Below are 18031 nucleotides of genomic sequence, written 5' to 3' on the forward strand. Positions count from 1 at the left end.
AGGCATAAGTGAAGTCCCACTTCAGTGGTCTTAAGTTCTTGGTATATTATTGAACTCTGGTGTCTTCCTCCTGCATAAGTAAATATCACATTTCCATGGTGATCAACTATTAGCTAGTCCTTCATAGCCCACATTGTGCTGTGTAACGGATCCGTCTGTATTCAACGTTATATATCCAAAAGGTGGCAACTTCCATCTGCATTGGATGCATGGGAGCCTTAGTCACTACACCATATCTGTTGAAAAAAGACACTTTTGGATGTCATTTTTCTAAAAAAAAGACACTTTTGGGTGTCGTATGGTGACCCTTTTTTTTTGCAGTCTTTTTTTTTCTACAACACTTGACAAGTGTCTTTTTTTTTTTCATTTATTTTTTAAAAAAGGCCGAATCAGGGCCAAAAAATGCCCCTACAGTTCTGTAGCATTAATAGCATCAGTAATAAACAGATACTTGTGCCTTTTGAAGTGTGCAGTAATAGACAAAGCCCAGTCCTCATCCATAAGCTTAAAACACCAATGCAGCTATTGTTTGAAGTCTCATTAATTGTATAGTTCAGTTTTACAATCAATCTCATTTGTACTGATTCAAATAGACACTTCAAAGAGGTATGTAAACGGAACATCTCTCTTAAAGCAATACTTAATCGTACAGTCTTCATTGTGTAAGGAGCAAGTAGCACACAGAAGCTTTGAATCTCTCAGTCCTTGCTATGCCTGGCCGCATTTGCTCAAACAACCAACTCCCTCTTCTAGGTAATCCTGCCTCGAAATCCAGAACTCAGGTGCATCCCGCATTTAAGCCATGTAAAACTAAAGGTCTCTGCAAAAAATGATTCACGCCAACCAAAGAGGCAGAAGAAGTCCTTGTACAAGTATCAAGTGTGTGTGTGACTGACGAGAGAGAAAGAAAGAGATGTACTTTCATGATTCCTGCAAGGACTGCCCCTCCAAGGTATACCATATGCTTTCTTAATTGGAGGATCCTCTATCCGTAAAGCAGTTTCTGCTCCAAAGAAACTTAGTTTGATGAGTCTTCAAGGGAAAACAAATACTTCCAAGTTTATCTCCATGTTTAGAAGATTAAACAGTGCTGTTTTGTTAAATTAATTGTGATACAACTGTAAAAATGGGACTGTGAGAAAATACAGCATAGCTAACTTCAAACGAGGTCTTGTAATGTTATAGCTAACTTCTTCGGATGGAAGGGGTCACATAAAACCAATTCACAATCAGGGAAGAAAAAAAAAATATATATACTTAATCTTTCAGGATCGACTGCTAATACATTGCACACCTTCACTCAAATTTCATCACAGCTAACACTCCTCAAATTTCATCTTTCCCTCTATCTAATATGTTAAGGCCACCACTCAGATTGTCTAATATTTGATGAGAGAACAGAGCTGGAGAAATATACAGCTTAACAAATGGTTGCTGATTTTACTCTCTTGTATATTAAGCCTCTGGCATTATTGTGACTGGTGCATAATTTTTGTAGCACGTCCTTAAACTTAAACTTAACTGAAAAGTTGATCCACAGGTTTTGATGGTGCTGCTGGATCAGTAGAAACTTTGACAACCTGAACAAACATTATTGAAATCTTAGCATTCACTTCATTTTAGAAATAGCATACGTAAAACAAAAATTATGGACCACCAATATCTGTGACAACGGGATGATCAGTCATGTATGTAACAATGTAACATGTGACTACAATTGGTTTAAGTATACACCATCAAATAAATGTACTGCGTTTCAGAAGTATACATACATTGGAGTTCAAATAAATGTACTTACGCTCAAATAATACTCCAAAGTTTCTCTCTCTCTCTCTCAATTCATGTTGGCCTTCTTGATACAACCTCATCCATTAATCTATTCATACTTGGAATCGCTTCAGATTTCATTGTGTACTAAATTACTACTTCATCGACAAGCATTAATACATCATCGTCGTACAAGTATACAATCATATTTCGCAGTTAGTTCCACAGTTCAAATCAAAGATTGGCACAGAGTAGAATATAAGATAAAAAAATAATAAAAGTCTTGCATTTCTTTTTTACGCTTTCGATCTGATTTTTTTTTTATGCTATATTATTATATTATAATCAAAGATTCATAAATTTCAAAGTGCAACATATTTAATGCTTAGGGAAGAAGACATGGGCATACTGGAGATGGTCTCAAGTTTTACACTAGCTTATTCCAACAAAAGTTCCTATTGACATGGTTAACAAAATGCTAATTTATAGGATGGCCCTGGATACTGGAGATGGTCTTAGTCTTGCACTAACTTGTTACAACACAAACTTCTTTTGACATAGTTACTGACATGCTAATTTGTAGGATGACCTTATTGGTTATAAAGGTTAATATTGTCTGTTGTGTTTCAAAATCTAATATGCTACTATTTGTTTCAAAAATAATAATAAGCCTCTATACCACTCAAGTGACTTCATGCTTAGAAATACAGAATAGAATTAATCTAAGAAATTCATTCCTGTTTTTTGCTTTTCCATTATTGCTAAACTGACTGAGAACTCGTTTTTCTTTTCAGTCCATTAAGTCTTCGTTTGTGGACTAAACAAAAGACAATATGAAAGATTAACAAACTCTGATTTTTTATCACTTGGTATGAACTATCAAATTTCTAGGTTTACCTGGTCAACAAGCATCCCAAGGCCCATGCTATCCATAAAATCTTTGACCCCAGTCCCACCATTTGACTGACTTGCTGATCTAAATTCTTCCCTTGCCTTTTCAGGATTTATCTGTGAGAGAAAGATTCCAATAAAATACCATAGCAAATATGTGTTTAATAGGCAGTATACATATACATAATGTTGTAGACACCCGTACATATAACTCTACCTACACACCTCAAGGGCAAACATCAGAGAATCTGGACCTTCAACTGGTACTAGCATCCCTCCAGTCAAATTCTAGCAAAATGACACCACATTCATCATTACAAATCTAGCATAGGCAACTGTTGAAATGATAAACACGAATAATAATAATAATAATAATCTAGCATAGCCTTCTTCATTCCTTTCTGCATGAACACAGTCCTCTCAGGAATTTCCCCCAGCAGTAGCCGAACAATCACAGCCCATTTGTTGCACTGGACTCGGAAGCCAAGTGCTGAGGCAGATGCTTTACGAGCTGCTTGCAGAAGACTCTCTTTTGCATCTGTGTACTCTAACTGAATGGTGCGAATCTTCCCCAGATAGAACAAGTACCGGCAGAACTGCGAAAAGAAAATTAGGTGGGGGGTATTAACACACTCCACAGAAATGAAACCAGTTATGATAGGCCAAAAACAATAATAATAACAGAAACAACTACAAATTCAAAGGTATCAAGTTATACTAGCATTGGCGTAAATAAGACTACCAACTCCTCTAAAATTCCTAATCCACCTTTGAAAAGGTACACTAAAACAATTCGAATATTCAGGAAAAAGAAAGAAAGATTTCGTAACATATGTAATATACACAGAAAACAAAGCGTAAATAATATTGTACTACCAAGTACCATCATTTAGTGAAATGTTTTGAGTTCCAAACTCCAGAATCCATGACAAATAGATCTAAGTCAATATTTCAAGAACAAATTCTACCCCAGCCCCTCTCAGAAATTTATGTAAAATTATGATAAACGCCAAAAAGAAACTGTGGATCCAAAGCTATGTTACATAGACACAGCATATTTTAAAAGTAATTCGTGTTGGATTTGTCTCCACATTTCACACACATTCTGTACGTAATATACCTAAAGCCCTATAGGACATGGGAACACCGACACACGTTATCCTTGACAGTGTAACTAACTGCAATTGAATCTCAAAATGCAATTGAATTATAACTAACTGATACTTTTGTAACCATTACTAGTCATTTCCACCATAACATTAATGTTTTCTAATAAGGACACAACACATTATAAGTCATTTCAAGCTTTATTTCATATCTTCACATCACAAAAAACCAATACCAATCAATAATAAGCTAAAAACATATCCAAAATAAACATTTAACATTTATACAAAAATTTAGGGCTATGAAGCAAGGTTTGTTTACTTACTGATGATATTAAAACAATGATCAAACAGCTGAAAGTGAACAATCTGTAATGATTAAGAACTGATCGAAATCAATCAAAACATCAATTGAAGTGATCGAAATTAAAAATGAAATCGTTTATTTGGGATCGAAATCAAAAGATCGAAATCGTTTATTTTAAGTGATCGAAATTACCTGAAGAGAGACGGTATGTGATTGAGAAGAGAGTGATTTGAGAGCGATTTGAGATTCGAGAGCGAGGGTTTTCTTATTTTTGTGAAGATTACGAAAGAGTGAAAAGTGATTTTTTTTCTTTTTGGCCTCTCCTGTTTTTTATCTATGATCCGACGCCTCACATGGACTTCAACGACACACGTGGTGCGTGCTCATAACAGACTAAAGAAGGGCGTCGGTAGTTTTGTCTTTTTTTCGAATATCTGGTGTAGTGAGTCTTGAAATAAAGTAACTTGAATGTCTAGTCTATTATTTAAAAATGCTCTAATCTCCGCAATATCCATGATATATTGTCTATCTTTATGCCCAAATAAACCTGCATGTAGTCTCTGAAGATAGAACTAGCAATCTGTCTACAATTTTTTGAGCAGTTCATGAATCTTCTGCCATTTCTCTCCTTCCAAATGTATCCGGCCTATAGTTGCAAATACATATACCTTATATAAATCTCGACCTAGCTAGGGGTTTTTTCTCCTTCATATATTGATAATATCACACCACTCTCCATTGGCAGCATTCACTGCCCTTAGAATTATTCTTTTAAAATATATATTCTTTCTATTCTTTTGATCTTCGCGGGTATTAAATAAGCGAGAAAATGTATGACAATCTCAGGAAAACAAAAAGAACAAAAAACCTAAGTTACTAAAATAAGAATTCGGGGAGATTGTTCTTAAAGATACCGTTAAAATCACAATCGAAAAGAGAACCATGCACTACACAATTTATTTAATACAAAAATGCAATAAAAATGAAGTGCACGTGCAGCCAGTGAAATATCTTGCATTATATCTGTCATTGTTTTTCTTCAGTTGAGGCTCGAAAACACTTGCTTCCTTTGACTTGCTGCTGGTGCTTGTCCCTAAGGGATGGAACATAAATTGAGATGTCAAATGTAATATATAATCCGTTCAATCTAGCCTCCCGGCCAGTAGCAATTGTCTATGTATTTACGTGCATATCCCTATGCCACTTATAGATATCATACAATCCCTGTACCGGAACCTTGTTGTCGCTGTACCAATATAATTAAATGTACACCAAAAGAGAGTAGTTACTGTATGAGCACAAAAACCCTAATACAAACTCTCTCACTTACTCTCTCCTTTTTCTCTTCTTCTCTCCCTTTCTTTCTCTCTTCCCTTTCTCTTTTTCTCTGAAGCAGCCTCCTTTCTCTCTCCCCACACTGTTCCTTTTATATCTCCCCCCCATCTATCGGAGTCGTCCACCTGTCCTGTCATCTCACGGTTCGCCTACCTACCGTACATGTGCCACGTCCGCGGTCTAGGGTTCCGCGGTTGCGATTCCGTGCTCTCCCTTTTTCTTCAGTATCTTGCATCCTATCCCCTGCACTGCTGACCTAGTCCACTTTCCCACATTATGCCACTACAAATGCCCCTTCTCGACTCCGCGGTCCTATTAATGGATTCGGGGTCGAGAACTTTCATCGCTTGTCTTTTCTGTCCTCCGCCCCCACTCTCTTTCCTTGATTTGCGCGTGATGGGAACTATCATCATCACGCGTGCTTCCAACCGCCCTCGTGTCTCGCGCTTCCATGTGTCTCATCCTGGCTGGAACTCCTCGAATTCATCAACTCCCCGCACTTACCCTTTTACCCTTCCCCTTTTTAAACCCCTTTTCCTTCTCCCTCTTTCTCATTTCCTTTTTCTCCTTCTCTTGCTCTCCTCTTGCTCTGCCATCGTTCTCTCATTTTCAGCCAGCCTTTGTCAGCGTGTACTTCATTATTCTTATGGCGAATTCCTTCCACTTTTGGCATCCTTTTCAGGCTTAACATCTCTTTTCTTGCTCCCACCGGTACGTTTTATGGACTCCCTTTATTTTAGTTTGAACTGGTTATTTGGGTTTGTTCATATCTCGCGTCTGTTCCTATACTTTTCCAATGTCGGCCACCGAATCCGATGATTCCGACAATTCTCCATCCCTCGGGGTAGCGTCTCCACCCCCTACTGCCTCTGCGGTGGTACCATCCACCTCAGGGCGTCAAGGTTCCCTACTACCTCCACCATCTCGATACCGCCGCTTTGATTTAGACTCAATTAGGGTTGCTTATGGCATTCCTGCTAGCATAAACCTAGAGCACGTGCCATCTACCACACACTACCCCCACCTGGTTCCCCGCCGTCTGGGGTACCTCGTGATCACGGTGGGTCAAATAATTGCCGGTCTACGGCTTCCCCTCACCCTTCTGGACGTTGAAGTATGTAATCATTTCAACATCCCCCCATGCCAAGGCATTGGGAATTTTTGGAGGACTATGTATGCCGCGAACTCATATAATAAAACTAGTGAACCCCAGATAACTAGCCGCGATATCATCTCCCACTATTTCCTCAAGAAAAGCACCAAGGACATCGGTGTGGGGTACCAGTCCTTCTGTGTGCGCCCTTAGAAGCCCCCCCTCTTGCTCCACGTCACCACCTCCGGTAAGGTGTGACACCATTACCCTTTATACGTATCAGGGCAATTTCTGTCCGCGGACCTTCTTTCAGAACTGACTCTTAATCATCTTGCCTTCATAGCCCATGGTGAGTATCTTTATTCTTCTTGTCTTTTTAACCATCTGTCTCGATGCCCACTAAACTGCGGCTTTTCTCCATTTCATAGGTTGGCGACCTGATTCCAAATCCCAAATCTACTTAGGCATATCTTGTCCTATCTTCCAAAGGCTCTGCGATCTTGGTCCAGGTCAAGCTGACCTCCTGGGTATCCATCCTACCACCGCTACTCCCTTACTGCAGACCCCTGCTCTACAAACTTTCCGCGGATTCTCAGCTCCATTTTACCGTCCTCCTCCTCCCAAAGAAAGGAAACCATGAGCCTCGCCCCCTCCCAGAAAACGATCCCACAACCAAGCCTCCCACCATCGTCATCCCCAAACTTCCTCTCAGTTACGCAAATCTCGCGATCCCTGCCCTTACTCTGCTCTCGAAGACATCCTCTCTTACCGCTCCATATCTACTTGGGACGATCAATACACCTCTCCCCTTTCCCCTACTACCGATATGGATATCTGCAAGCAGAAATTGTTTGACAGCAACTCCGACAGAGATGACGATGTCAGGGAGATCCCTGTCCCTGAAGTCAATGTTCCTGCTAGGGCACCACCAGCTAAGAGGCAGTGGACTTCCACATATGCAGAGTCTGACCAAGTCAATCAGTAGACATCCGTTTCAGAAGATCCTGAGCCCATCACTTCCCAACCCATTCAATCCACAGTCCCTTCCCAACACTCTCGCCGTCCTGGCAAAGAAACTTGTCCCCCTGTTGCTCCTGCTTCTGACATGACCCCTGTTAAGGAATTTTGTCTTGTGTTCAAGGTGCGCAACCGCAGGTTGAACACCGTGGACTCCACACTGGACAACGCGGCCGTCGCCTCTTCTCTATTCTACAATGCTCATTTGCCTAAGGACATAATGTATGCCGATAGGGGTTCATTCGATCAGCATCGTACATCGCTGTATACCAATTGGGAAAGGGTACACACTTTTTTTTTTTTTTACATCTCACTCTTGGATTCTAGGTAAGCTTGGATATCTCTTTCATGATTCGTGGCCTCTTTAGTGCTAAGAACAAGGTAGCATCCCTGGAGAAAGAACTCTGCGGCCATAAAGGCTTAAGAAGCGCCTATGCCGGGCTTCAATCCGCTCTGGAAGCCGCCAACCTTGCCGAAATCAGGGCCCAGGACGAGCTTAGGTTCGCGGAGTCTACTCACCAACATGATATGGACAAAGTCACCGAACGCTTGACCAGACATAGGGAAGAACTTCTTCAACAACACCAATGTGACTTGGACGCCCTTGCTCGACAACATCAGGAAGCCGTGGACGCCCTTATACAGAAACACCAAGCTGACTCCACTGCATTGCAGCAATAGCACCAAGCAGACATGGTTGCATTACGCGACCATTTTAAGCAATTGGCCGACAAGCGAGTGGCCCGAAAGATTTATGAAGAGCACGTGCGACTCACTCTAGATGGGAGACTTCTTCCCGAAAGGCCCGCCACCCCTGTGGTTGAAAGAACCCGATGTCGTGTAACGGGATGGGACCGGACCATCGATATCGCCCCTCGCCACCCGACCCCCATTCAAGCAGCGGCTACTAATGAATGAAGCTACGACCCTTGAAGGAGACTCCGATGTCATGACTCATGATGATCCCGTATCCGAGCAGCTTTAACACTTCACTTTTGTACTATACTACATTTGAAACTCATGATCTCTTAGCAGATCCACTCCTTTATTCTATAAACACTTTATATTTGTTTTGTTCAAAAGGATGCTTGCTTTTCTCCATGTGTGTTGTCTATTTAGCTGTGGATCCTAATGTTTGTTTAATTTGCACTGTATGTATATCTCCCATCCCATTATGTCTCTATCTCTTTCCTGAGATTTTGCTATATTAACTTAGATAGTTAGTATTCTCACTCAACCGCTCTCTTTCTGCTCAACTACCTAGCCAGAAGGGGCCAATCTCCATGCCCCACGTGTAATCTATACCTCTAGTCCGCGACTACAGGATTTAACTGGGATGACTCACCTCGCCACAGGCTCCACTCTAACCTTGTATCAGCGAAGGGTTCATCCCCTCCGCTGTCTTTTGCTACTCTAACCTTGTATCAGCGAAGAGGGCTCATCCCATTTCGCGGATGGGGACAACTCCTCTTGTCCCCGGCTCAACAATGGTATTGTAGCAGTGAAGGGCTCATCCCCCCCGCTGTCTCTCTCTATTATGGGGCTCAATGCCCCATGTGTGATTTGTATAACTCCACCCGCGAAGGGCTCATCCCGCTCCGCGGTGTTATAGACACAGAAAGCCACTTGGGGCATCTCATTTTGCCCCATGTATAATTCTGACCTTATCTCAGCGAAGGGCTCAACCCCTCCGCTCGCTTTCTCCCTATGCTTGCATATCCCGTCCCATGTTCATTCTGGGGACCTTCTACTATTACTACTGACAATCTTATCTCAAAAGTGCCATTGTATTATATATTTACATACAGCTACATATCTTTGCTTTGGATATGATTTTCATTACATTCAAGTGTAAATTTTTTTGAGCATTCTAACATTCCATGGTTTCTCTACCAACTTGCCCTCCTTGGTTCGCAATTTGTAGGTTCCTGCTCTTCCTACATCTACCACGGTATACGACCCCTCCCAATTTGGACCCAACTTCCCATCATTCTCCTTCTTTGTGCTAGGAGTCACTCGGCGGAACACCCACTTGCCTATTTTGAATTGCCGCGGCTTGACCCTCTTGTTGTATTGTCTCTGCAATCTTCTGTGGTACTCTTCCCACTTGATACGGGATATATCCCTTCTTTCTTCTGCCAAATTCAGATCCGCTGCTAATATTCTCTAATTTGAACCCTCTTCCACAGCCTTTGTCCACGTTGTCGCTGCTACCATTTCTGAAGGTATCACGACCTCCACACTGTAAGCCATAGAAAATGGGGTCTCCTGAGTGGACGACCGAGGTGTAGTCCGATAGGCCCAGAGAACATGATTCAGCTCGTCTGCCCAAGCCACCTTTTTATCTTCCAACTTCTTCTTCAGATTGTTCATAATAGTTTTGTTGGATGACTCCGCTTGTCCGTTACCCTCGGGGTTGTATGGGGCCAAGAAACTCTTTTTCACCCCATACGCTTGTAAGAAGTCAGCCACTTTTGCTCCGGTGAATTGGGTCCCGTTGTCTGCTATGATGGCATATGGTAGTCCAAACCTATAGATGATATTCTCCCACAAGAACTTGATTATTTGGGTCTCCTTCACCTGTTGCAAGGGTATGACCTCAATCCATTTTGTGAAATAATCAGTGGCTGTGAGCATAAACCTTCGCTTCCCGCTAGCCATGGGTAGTGGTCCCACTATATCCATTGCCCACATAGCAAAAGGCCATGGAGTGGAAACGTTGTGTAAGGGTTCTGCGGGGGCGAATATTAGCTAGGCAAACTTCTGACATTTGTCACATCTTTTAGCAAGCTCCACTGCATCCCTCTTCATATGGGGCCAGAAACACCCCTGTGTCAACAACCAATGAGCCGTAGTTCTCCCTGCAGAATGACTCCCGCAATCTCCTTCGTGTAATTCGGCCAACACCTCAGTGCTAGCCGAGGGCCTAAGCATCTTAACAGCGGTCCATTGAAGTTTTTCCGGTACAACTCCCCTTCTAGCAGAATGTATCTCTGAGAAGTATGTTGCCACCTTCTTCTCTCCCTCTTGTCGGTCACTTCTTGTCCCGCCAAAAAGTATTTGATAGGATCCATCCAACTCCCCTCTTCTCCCGTGACCTGACAAATTTCTATCGCATCCTCCGTGCTCGGTCTCTCCAACCTTCTCACTTGAATTGTTCTTTCTTCTGACCCGGGGATTACAACGGCTACATATGCTAGGGCGTCAGCATGCCTATTCTCACCGCGACCCAAATGAATGAACCTAATATTTGTGAAATAGGCAGACCGTTTGTGCAACACATCCAAATATCTCGCCATTCGGGGACATCGGGCGGCGAACCCTCTATTCGCTTGACATACGACCAAATTTGAATCGGAGTATACCGTCAGCTCCTTCACTCCCAAATCCTCAGCCATTCTCAATCTCGCTATCATTGCCTCATATTCTGCTTTGTTACTAGATGTCGCGAATCCCAATTTCGTAGTTTGCTCTATTCTGTCGTTATCGGGTGTAACCAACACAACCCCTATGCCACTGCATGCATCCGTGGCTGATCCATCGGCAAACATTCTCCATCCGTTCCTCTTATCCCATGGGTGTAACAAGTCTGGCTCTACCTCTCTCTCTGGTTCCATGACCATCTCTTCTCCCCAAGTGGGATCCTCTGCGGGAAACTCTGCTAGAAATTTTGCTACCGCCTGTGCTTTTTTAGCGGTCCTTACCTGATACTGTATTTCATAGGAACTTAGCATCACTGCCCATTTCAACATTCTGCCAGATTTTTCTGTCCTCAAAGCTTGCTTTAGAGGCAGATTCGTCACCACTACGACTACATGTGTCTCAAAGTATGGTCTCAGCTTCAAGGTTGAGAAAATTAATGCCAAGGCAAACCTCTCGATCCTACTGTACCATGTTTCTGCGTCCAACAAGGTCTTACTCTGAAAATATACTGGCTTCTCCACCTTGTCCACCAGGCGGACTAGCACCGAACTAACAACATATTCCGTGGCCTCCAGATACAAATACAATTTCTCCCCTTGCTCCGGCCATGACAACAGAGGCGCTTTGCCCAAGTATATTTTCAACTCCTGAAATGCTTCCTCGCACTCCGCGGTCCATACAAAATTAGGTGTACTTCTCAACAATCTATACAGCGGTCTGCACTTTTTGGATGACTTGGAAATGAATCTATTCAAAGCTGCGACCCTTCCTGCTAGTCGCTGTACTTCCTTACACTCTGCGGTGATGGCATCTCTACTAACGAGCTTATCTATTTGGGGTTAGCTTCAATCCCCTGATGGGTAACGATATATCCCAGAAATTTCCCCGTTGTCACCCTGAATGTGCACTTTTTAGGGTTCAACTTTAAGTTGTATCTCCTCAGTATCCCAAACGTCTCTTTTAAGCTTTCTATATGTTCCTCCTCCGACATACTCTTTTCCACCATGTCATTTATGTAAATCTCCATCCCCTTTCGGATCTTGCCTTTGAACATTTTCTCACCTAGTCGCGGAAAGGTGGCCCCCGTATTCTTCAACCCAAATGGCATCCTCGTATAGCAATATATACCTCCTTCTACCACAAAGGTTGTCTTCTCCTGATCTGGCCCATACATCGTGACTTGGTTGTACCCCATTGATGCATCCATGAAGGAAAATACTTTGAATCCCACCGTCCTATCCACCAGCTCATCTACTCGTGGCATTGGGTAAGTATCCTTTGGGCACTCGAGATTCACATTAGTGAAGTCAACGCATATGCGAACCTTGCCATTCTTTTTTGGTACCGCGACTATGTTAGACAACCAGTCGGTGAACTCCACTTCTCGGATTATCCCTACCCCTTTCAACCTCGCGACTTCTTCACAGATTCCCTCCGCATACTTAGGTCTGATGCCGCACATCTTCTGCCTCACAGGTTTGGCATCTCCTTTCATGTGTAAGTGGTGACACATGAACTCCGGATCTAGCCCAGTGATGTCCTCTATCGTCCAAGCGAAAACGTCCTTATTCTCGGATAAAAACTATATCAACTTATCTGTCCACTCCTCCGGCAAGCTGGACCCTATCGCCGTGAACTTCTCCTCTTCCCCCTTTCTAATATTCACCATTTCAATTTCATTGAGGGTCTTCGATCCCACTGATGCCTCCACCTCCCCCTCCATTGAGGCGCACTGTAATTGCTATGCTCGCCTTTTTCTAGGATCAAAAGCCTCTCCTTCCAGTCCGCGGATCAATCGCTTAACGGTGCCCCGATGATTGTTCTTGGTAGTTACCTGATCACCGTAGACCTCATACATGCCGGTAGGGGTGGGAAATCGTATCACTTGATAGTACGTTGATGGTACCACCTTCATCTTATGGATCCATCGCCTCCCTAAAATTGCATTGTACTGCGAAACAGAATCTATCACCATGAACTGGGTGAAAACGGTCACCGGACCCGTTGTCACGGGCAATAAAAGCTCCCCCATGGGCTCCGTCATACTCCCATTGAATCTGTATAGATTGGTTCATGAAGTCCGTAGCTGCTTAGGATCAAGCCCCATCTCCTCCAACGCTCCTCTGAATAACAGATCCACTGCACTTCCACAATCAATCAACACTCTCTTCACCATGTAATTTCCCATCGCTACCGTAATTACCGGGCGTCTTCATGCGGTGAGTCCACTGCACGAAGGTCAGTGCTTTGCTGAATACAATTCTGTCCTTCTCTGATGTCGACACTACATTCTGCCGCGGTCTGTCTATTCTCTCACTGATCTGTTGGATACTCGCCGTCCGTCTTATCTTGTCTCTATGAGCATTGTGACTCAGGACCTCACCGTTGTAAATCACATTGATGGTTCCCAATATTCTTCCCTGCGGCGGTATGCGTTCCTTATTCTGTTCTCCTCTCACAAACTCTCTCATCCCTCCTCTCTCCACCATCCTCTGAATCAGCCATTTCAACGCGTAACAGTCGTTAGTCTCATGATTCCGCACCTGATGATATGCGCAGAACGGTGGTTTTTCGGTATCTCTATTGGTGTACTCCGCGGTCCCTCATACCCCGGGAGATTCTTGATTAAGGGCAAGATCTCGCTCAATGGTTTATTCAGCGGTGTCTGCTCTGTCTCTCGATACGGCTTTCTCTCCCGGTACACTCGTCGGGCGCCCTCCCGGGTTCCCTTTGCCCGTGCGCGGTCTCCGCGGTATCCCCCTCTTTCTTTCCTGAATGTCTCCGCCCTCCTGGACTCCCTTTCCTTTTCCAATGACAACACTGCTTTTCCCGACTTTCTAGAATCCTTCTGCATCGTGTCTTCATACCTTATGTACTTCTCTACTCATGGATAAAGTTCATGTAAAGTCGCGATCTCATTCTTTGTCATAGATTGGTGTACTCCTGTTCCTGGGCGCAACCCTCTCTCAAATGCTATCACTGCGGTCTGTTCATCCAGATTTTCAACTTTCAATGTCTCTGCCTTGAATCGACACAAAAATTCTCTAACTGATTCCGTGGATCGTTGCCTCACATTGAATAGGGTCGCGATATCTACCACCCGCCTCTTCTGGTGTATGAAGTGATCTATAAATGCCTGTTCCAACTCCTGAAAATTGTTTATGCTCCCCGCTGGTAACCTGTAGTACCAATCTACGCTCCTCCTTTCAAACTAGCCGGGAACATCATGCATCGCAGACCACCATCATATCATAGCCTCACCACGCGAGGCATCTGTTGCCGGAAATGATGGATGTGGTCCGCCGGATCTCTGTTGCCATCGTACCTTTCGAATCTAGGCTGAGTGAACCACTTTGGGACCTCCAACGCCTATATTTTATCTGCTAATGGGTTGCGGTTCAACCCAGCCACCACCTGACTGGCCGCTCCTCCTTGACCCTTCTCTTGCCGTCGGTTCGCCTCCCTATCGTTGTCTATTATCTCCTGGACTTGCTCCATGGTCAAACCTGCTACCGGGTTTTCCACAAGATCTGGCCCAACCATCTCTTCCTCCGTTCTCTCATCTTCAGATCTCGTATTCCCTTCTTCCTCCGCCCTTTCTCTCTCCCTTCTCAACTAGTCGTTCTCTTCCCTTAGCCTCGCAATCTCTTCTCGCATCAACCTTGTTTCTTCTGTCTCCTATTCCTCTCTTCGGTCTCCTTCTCCATCAATCACACCCTCTAGCGCTAGATCCGGCATTGGGTTCTCAACCACCACCCTTCTAGGTCTACCTACTTTCCTCTTCGGTGCCATTCCTATCTTGCTTTTGTCGGTTCCCCACAGACGGCGCCAAATGTATGAGCCCAAAAACCCTAATACAAACTCTCTCATTTACTCTCTCCTTTTTCTCTTCTTCTCTCCCTTTCTTTCTCTCTTCCCTTTCTCTTTTTCTCTGAAGCGGCCTCCTTTCGCTCTCCCCACACTGTTCCTTTTATATCTTCCCCCATCTATCTGAGTCGTCCACCTGTCCTGTCATCTCACGATTTGCCTACCTACCATACATGTGCGCCACGTCCGCGGTCGCGATTCCGTGCTCTCCCTTTTTCTTCAGTATCTTGCATCCTATCCCCTGCACCGCTGACCTAGTCCACTTTCCCACATTATGCCACTACAGTTACGTTCCTAAAATATTGACACTAAAATGCCAATGAAAACTTTGGTAAAACGCAAGATATTGAATTCCGAGATCATTATCCTTAGATTGGCAATGAATGCTCAGCGTCTTACTTGGAGCTAATTTGTTGGAAATGTAGACAATAACAGCCTCAGCAGAACTCACGTACAGCAGAACTAGAACAAAAGCAAGCTTAATATTCATGAAACTACCCATTTTGCTTGTTGTTTTAGTGAACATTTTGTTGTCTAATTATACTTTACTAGCAAGATGCACGTGCTATGCACGCGATGTCAAACAAAACTTACCGAAGAATAGTGTGTGTTACTTTCAGTGCAATACTAAAAATGTTACTACAACTTTTACGTATATACAATTACAATACAATAACTTACATCAATAGAGTTACAGTAAAACAACACAGATAATTTTTCACGTCTGAGCTCCTTGGCAGTTTCTCATTACTCTTAGAATCCATGCAGCAATTCCACCACCACCTGGTTCTCCGGCACAATGAGTTAAACTTATCATTGAACAATGCAAATCCAGTATCAATCTTCCTACTTCTACTGTACCAAGCAATAATCATGCTCAGAGCCATCCTTCTGAAGCAAGTAACTTGATGGAAATTGTAAGTATCACTTGGTCGAACAAAAACCTTTTGCTCGAGACTGCACTCAATTCTTTTATAATCATTAATAAGACTTCTGGCTAGAAAGAAAAAATCGGTTTTTCAAAAACAAAAGGTCTTGCTTCTTCCGGCCTTGTCCGATATCCTAACAATTAACTGATGACAAACGTGATTACTAAGAAAAGGCTTTTAAAGTAATAGAATTTCGATGTTACATCCTATCCTCACATCATCTAATTTAATGTGATCCATAAAATCTGAAAATTGGAAGCCACACATAAAGTAGGAAATAAACACAGATGAGACATACCTAAGCCCTTGCTTGCATCTTCTCTTCGCCAATAATCCATCTCATTAACCTACTCGGATCCCCTGCTGCCAAGTATCTAGATGTGGAAGACGCAATACCAAGATCTGCGCCAATTTGATCATACTCTTTGAAAATGCATAAAGTTTTGTTTATTTGTTTCCTAATGAGTGATGAAGGCTTAAAGCTATTTCCTCCTCTTCAATTGTTAACCGGCTTTGCTTCAGACTTGATCATGATGTACAGTAACTTGTTATAGATACGCCTTAATTAAATAAGAGGGGACTACTTATAATAAGCATTTGAGTATCAAAAATGAAAGAGTTCAAGGAGACTAAAATGAAAGAGCCAGGGTGAAGAGAATCACTACGGCCATGTCTAAGAAAAACGAAAAATTTCATTAGTGCATGACCTGATTAGCTGCTCGATATGAGCAAGGAGGTGATATCATTTTAATTGGTTTGCACTGGGAATTGATACTAATTATGAAGTAGACATACTTCAACAGTAAAAATAACTCAACCGTGCTTTTTCCAAACTCTTAAAATCTATTGTGTAACTATGTATTAAGTTAGAAATCAACTACTGAATATAGCAATTATCATGTTTACGAAAGCAGACCATTGCTTACCATGATACAACAATACAAATATGTTTTATTTATCTCTTTATTGCAGTATCGGGTAGCATGTTGACGCGTACATTCTTATTTGCGGTAAGAATGTACACGTGATCTTATATTCTCCCATTCTACATAAAGGAAGCAATAAAAAACTGGTCCACTTATATATAAATGTAACCTCCTCCCATTCATGCACACTTCTATCAATAAGATTTCTCTCTCATTCTCTCCATTATTCAATCTACTTTGGTTAGTATGGTGTTCTCTCTAAGACTATTTAATTCTAACACGTTATCAGCACGAAGACTCTATGAGCTATCAACTTCTAAGTACCATATTCTTCTACTAATCATCTACTACACAAAAGTAAATGTATGAAAATGCCATAAAGGATTAAAATAGTAATAGTAGATAACAATCGACAATAAACCCTTGACTCCCATATACTGAGAGTCATAGTTTTCTACTATGTTGTCCCTTACTGCTTACTCCCTTCTACATACCCGGCCAATTGAACTGTTATAGAGTAAATGAAAATTGAAAGTAAACAAAGGATATCATCTTACCTTCACAGGAACCTTCGTGTGGTATGAGGTATAATGCTTGGCCTTAGTCTTGATTTCTTATCAGCACCAGCACCATAAAGATCTAGCACTGCTCTTCTATTTGTTCTACAAAAGAAACCCAACTTGTAAAGTTTATTACAACATAGACCAAAAGTTTTGAAATTTTAATCAATCCAATATAATGGGTCAGAAGTTTTAACAAAAACAATGGAATTTTTATTCGAATTATATAACAAACTCATATTACATCAAAAGCTTTGAAGAAGACAAATAAGAATTGAAGCGTTCCAATGATAAAGTTAACATTAATTACCCTGACAATAAGCAGAACATTGAGTATTTCCTTACCCTGACAATAAACTTAACATTTATTATCCTAAGAAACTAAGAACTTTACTTGTTCAAATTCAAATGTTTGCACACGGATATAAGTGTACAAAAAATGCTTTCTTTTTTCAATCAATATCACAGTTGGAAAAAAGTTGACTTGAACAATTTTGATGATTGTAGAAGGCAAGGGTTGTTGAAACACTTGAATAAGACTTTTTTTTTAGGATGAGAGATTGAAATTATCAATAATCATAACCACACAATGAATACTGTTAAAGTTCTTGAGATCGCTCTCAATGTTATAAGTTTGGTTGAACATTGACGGCTACGCATTCACTTACCCCAAGAAGATAGTATTTCAACTTGCACCATAATCCAATGTAATTTAGTATAAAAAATTTGCCCCAAAAAGGAAACAACATAACAAAAACCAAGAACCTTAACAAAAAAAAAAAAAAAAAATCTAGTTGTGAAAACTGTATA

At 42.0% G+C, this 18031-nt stretch overlaps 1 protein-coding gene across 2 annotated transcripts; it reads right to left on the minus strand.

Moving 5' to 3' along the window:
- Window positions 1-517: 517 nt before the first annotated feature.
- LOC147507989 (ATPase GET3B-like) lies at window positions 518-4508 on the minus strand. Of its 2 annotated transcripts, none has more exons than XM_086600616.1 (6): window positions 4264-4508; window positions 4091-4149; window positions 2884-3254; window positions 2665-2775; window positions 1523-1580; window positions 518-820 (listed from the first exon to the last, which is right to left on the minus strand). In XM_086600616.1, exons 3-6 carry the CDS (start codon window positions 2929-2931, stop codon window positions 750-752), a joined length of 288 nt encoding a protein of 95 aa, XP_086456742.1. In that variant the 5' UTR covers window positions 2932-3254; window positions 4091-4149; window positions 4264-4508; the 3' UTR covers window positions 518-749. The 2 variants fall into 2 exon arrangements, with proteins under 2 accessions (XP_086456742.1, XP_086456741.1); XM_086600615.1 differs by having other exon boundaries at window positions 4091-4133; window positions 4264-4499.
- Window positions 4509-18031: the final 13523 nt, after the last annotated feature.

The sequence above is a fragment of the Coptis chinensis genome, chromosome 3 (genome assembly GCF_015680905.1).
Source record: "Coptis chinensis isolate HL-2020 chromosome 3, ASM1568090v1, whole genome shotgun sequence".
NCBI classification, from domain to species: Eukaryota; Viridiplantae; Streptophyta; class Magnoliopsida; order Ranunculales; family Ranunculaceae; genus Coptis; species Coptis chinensis.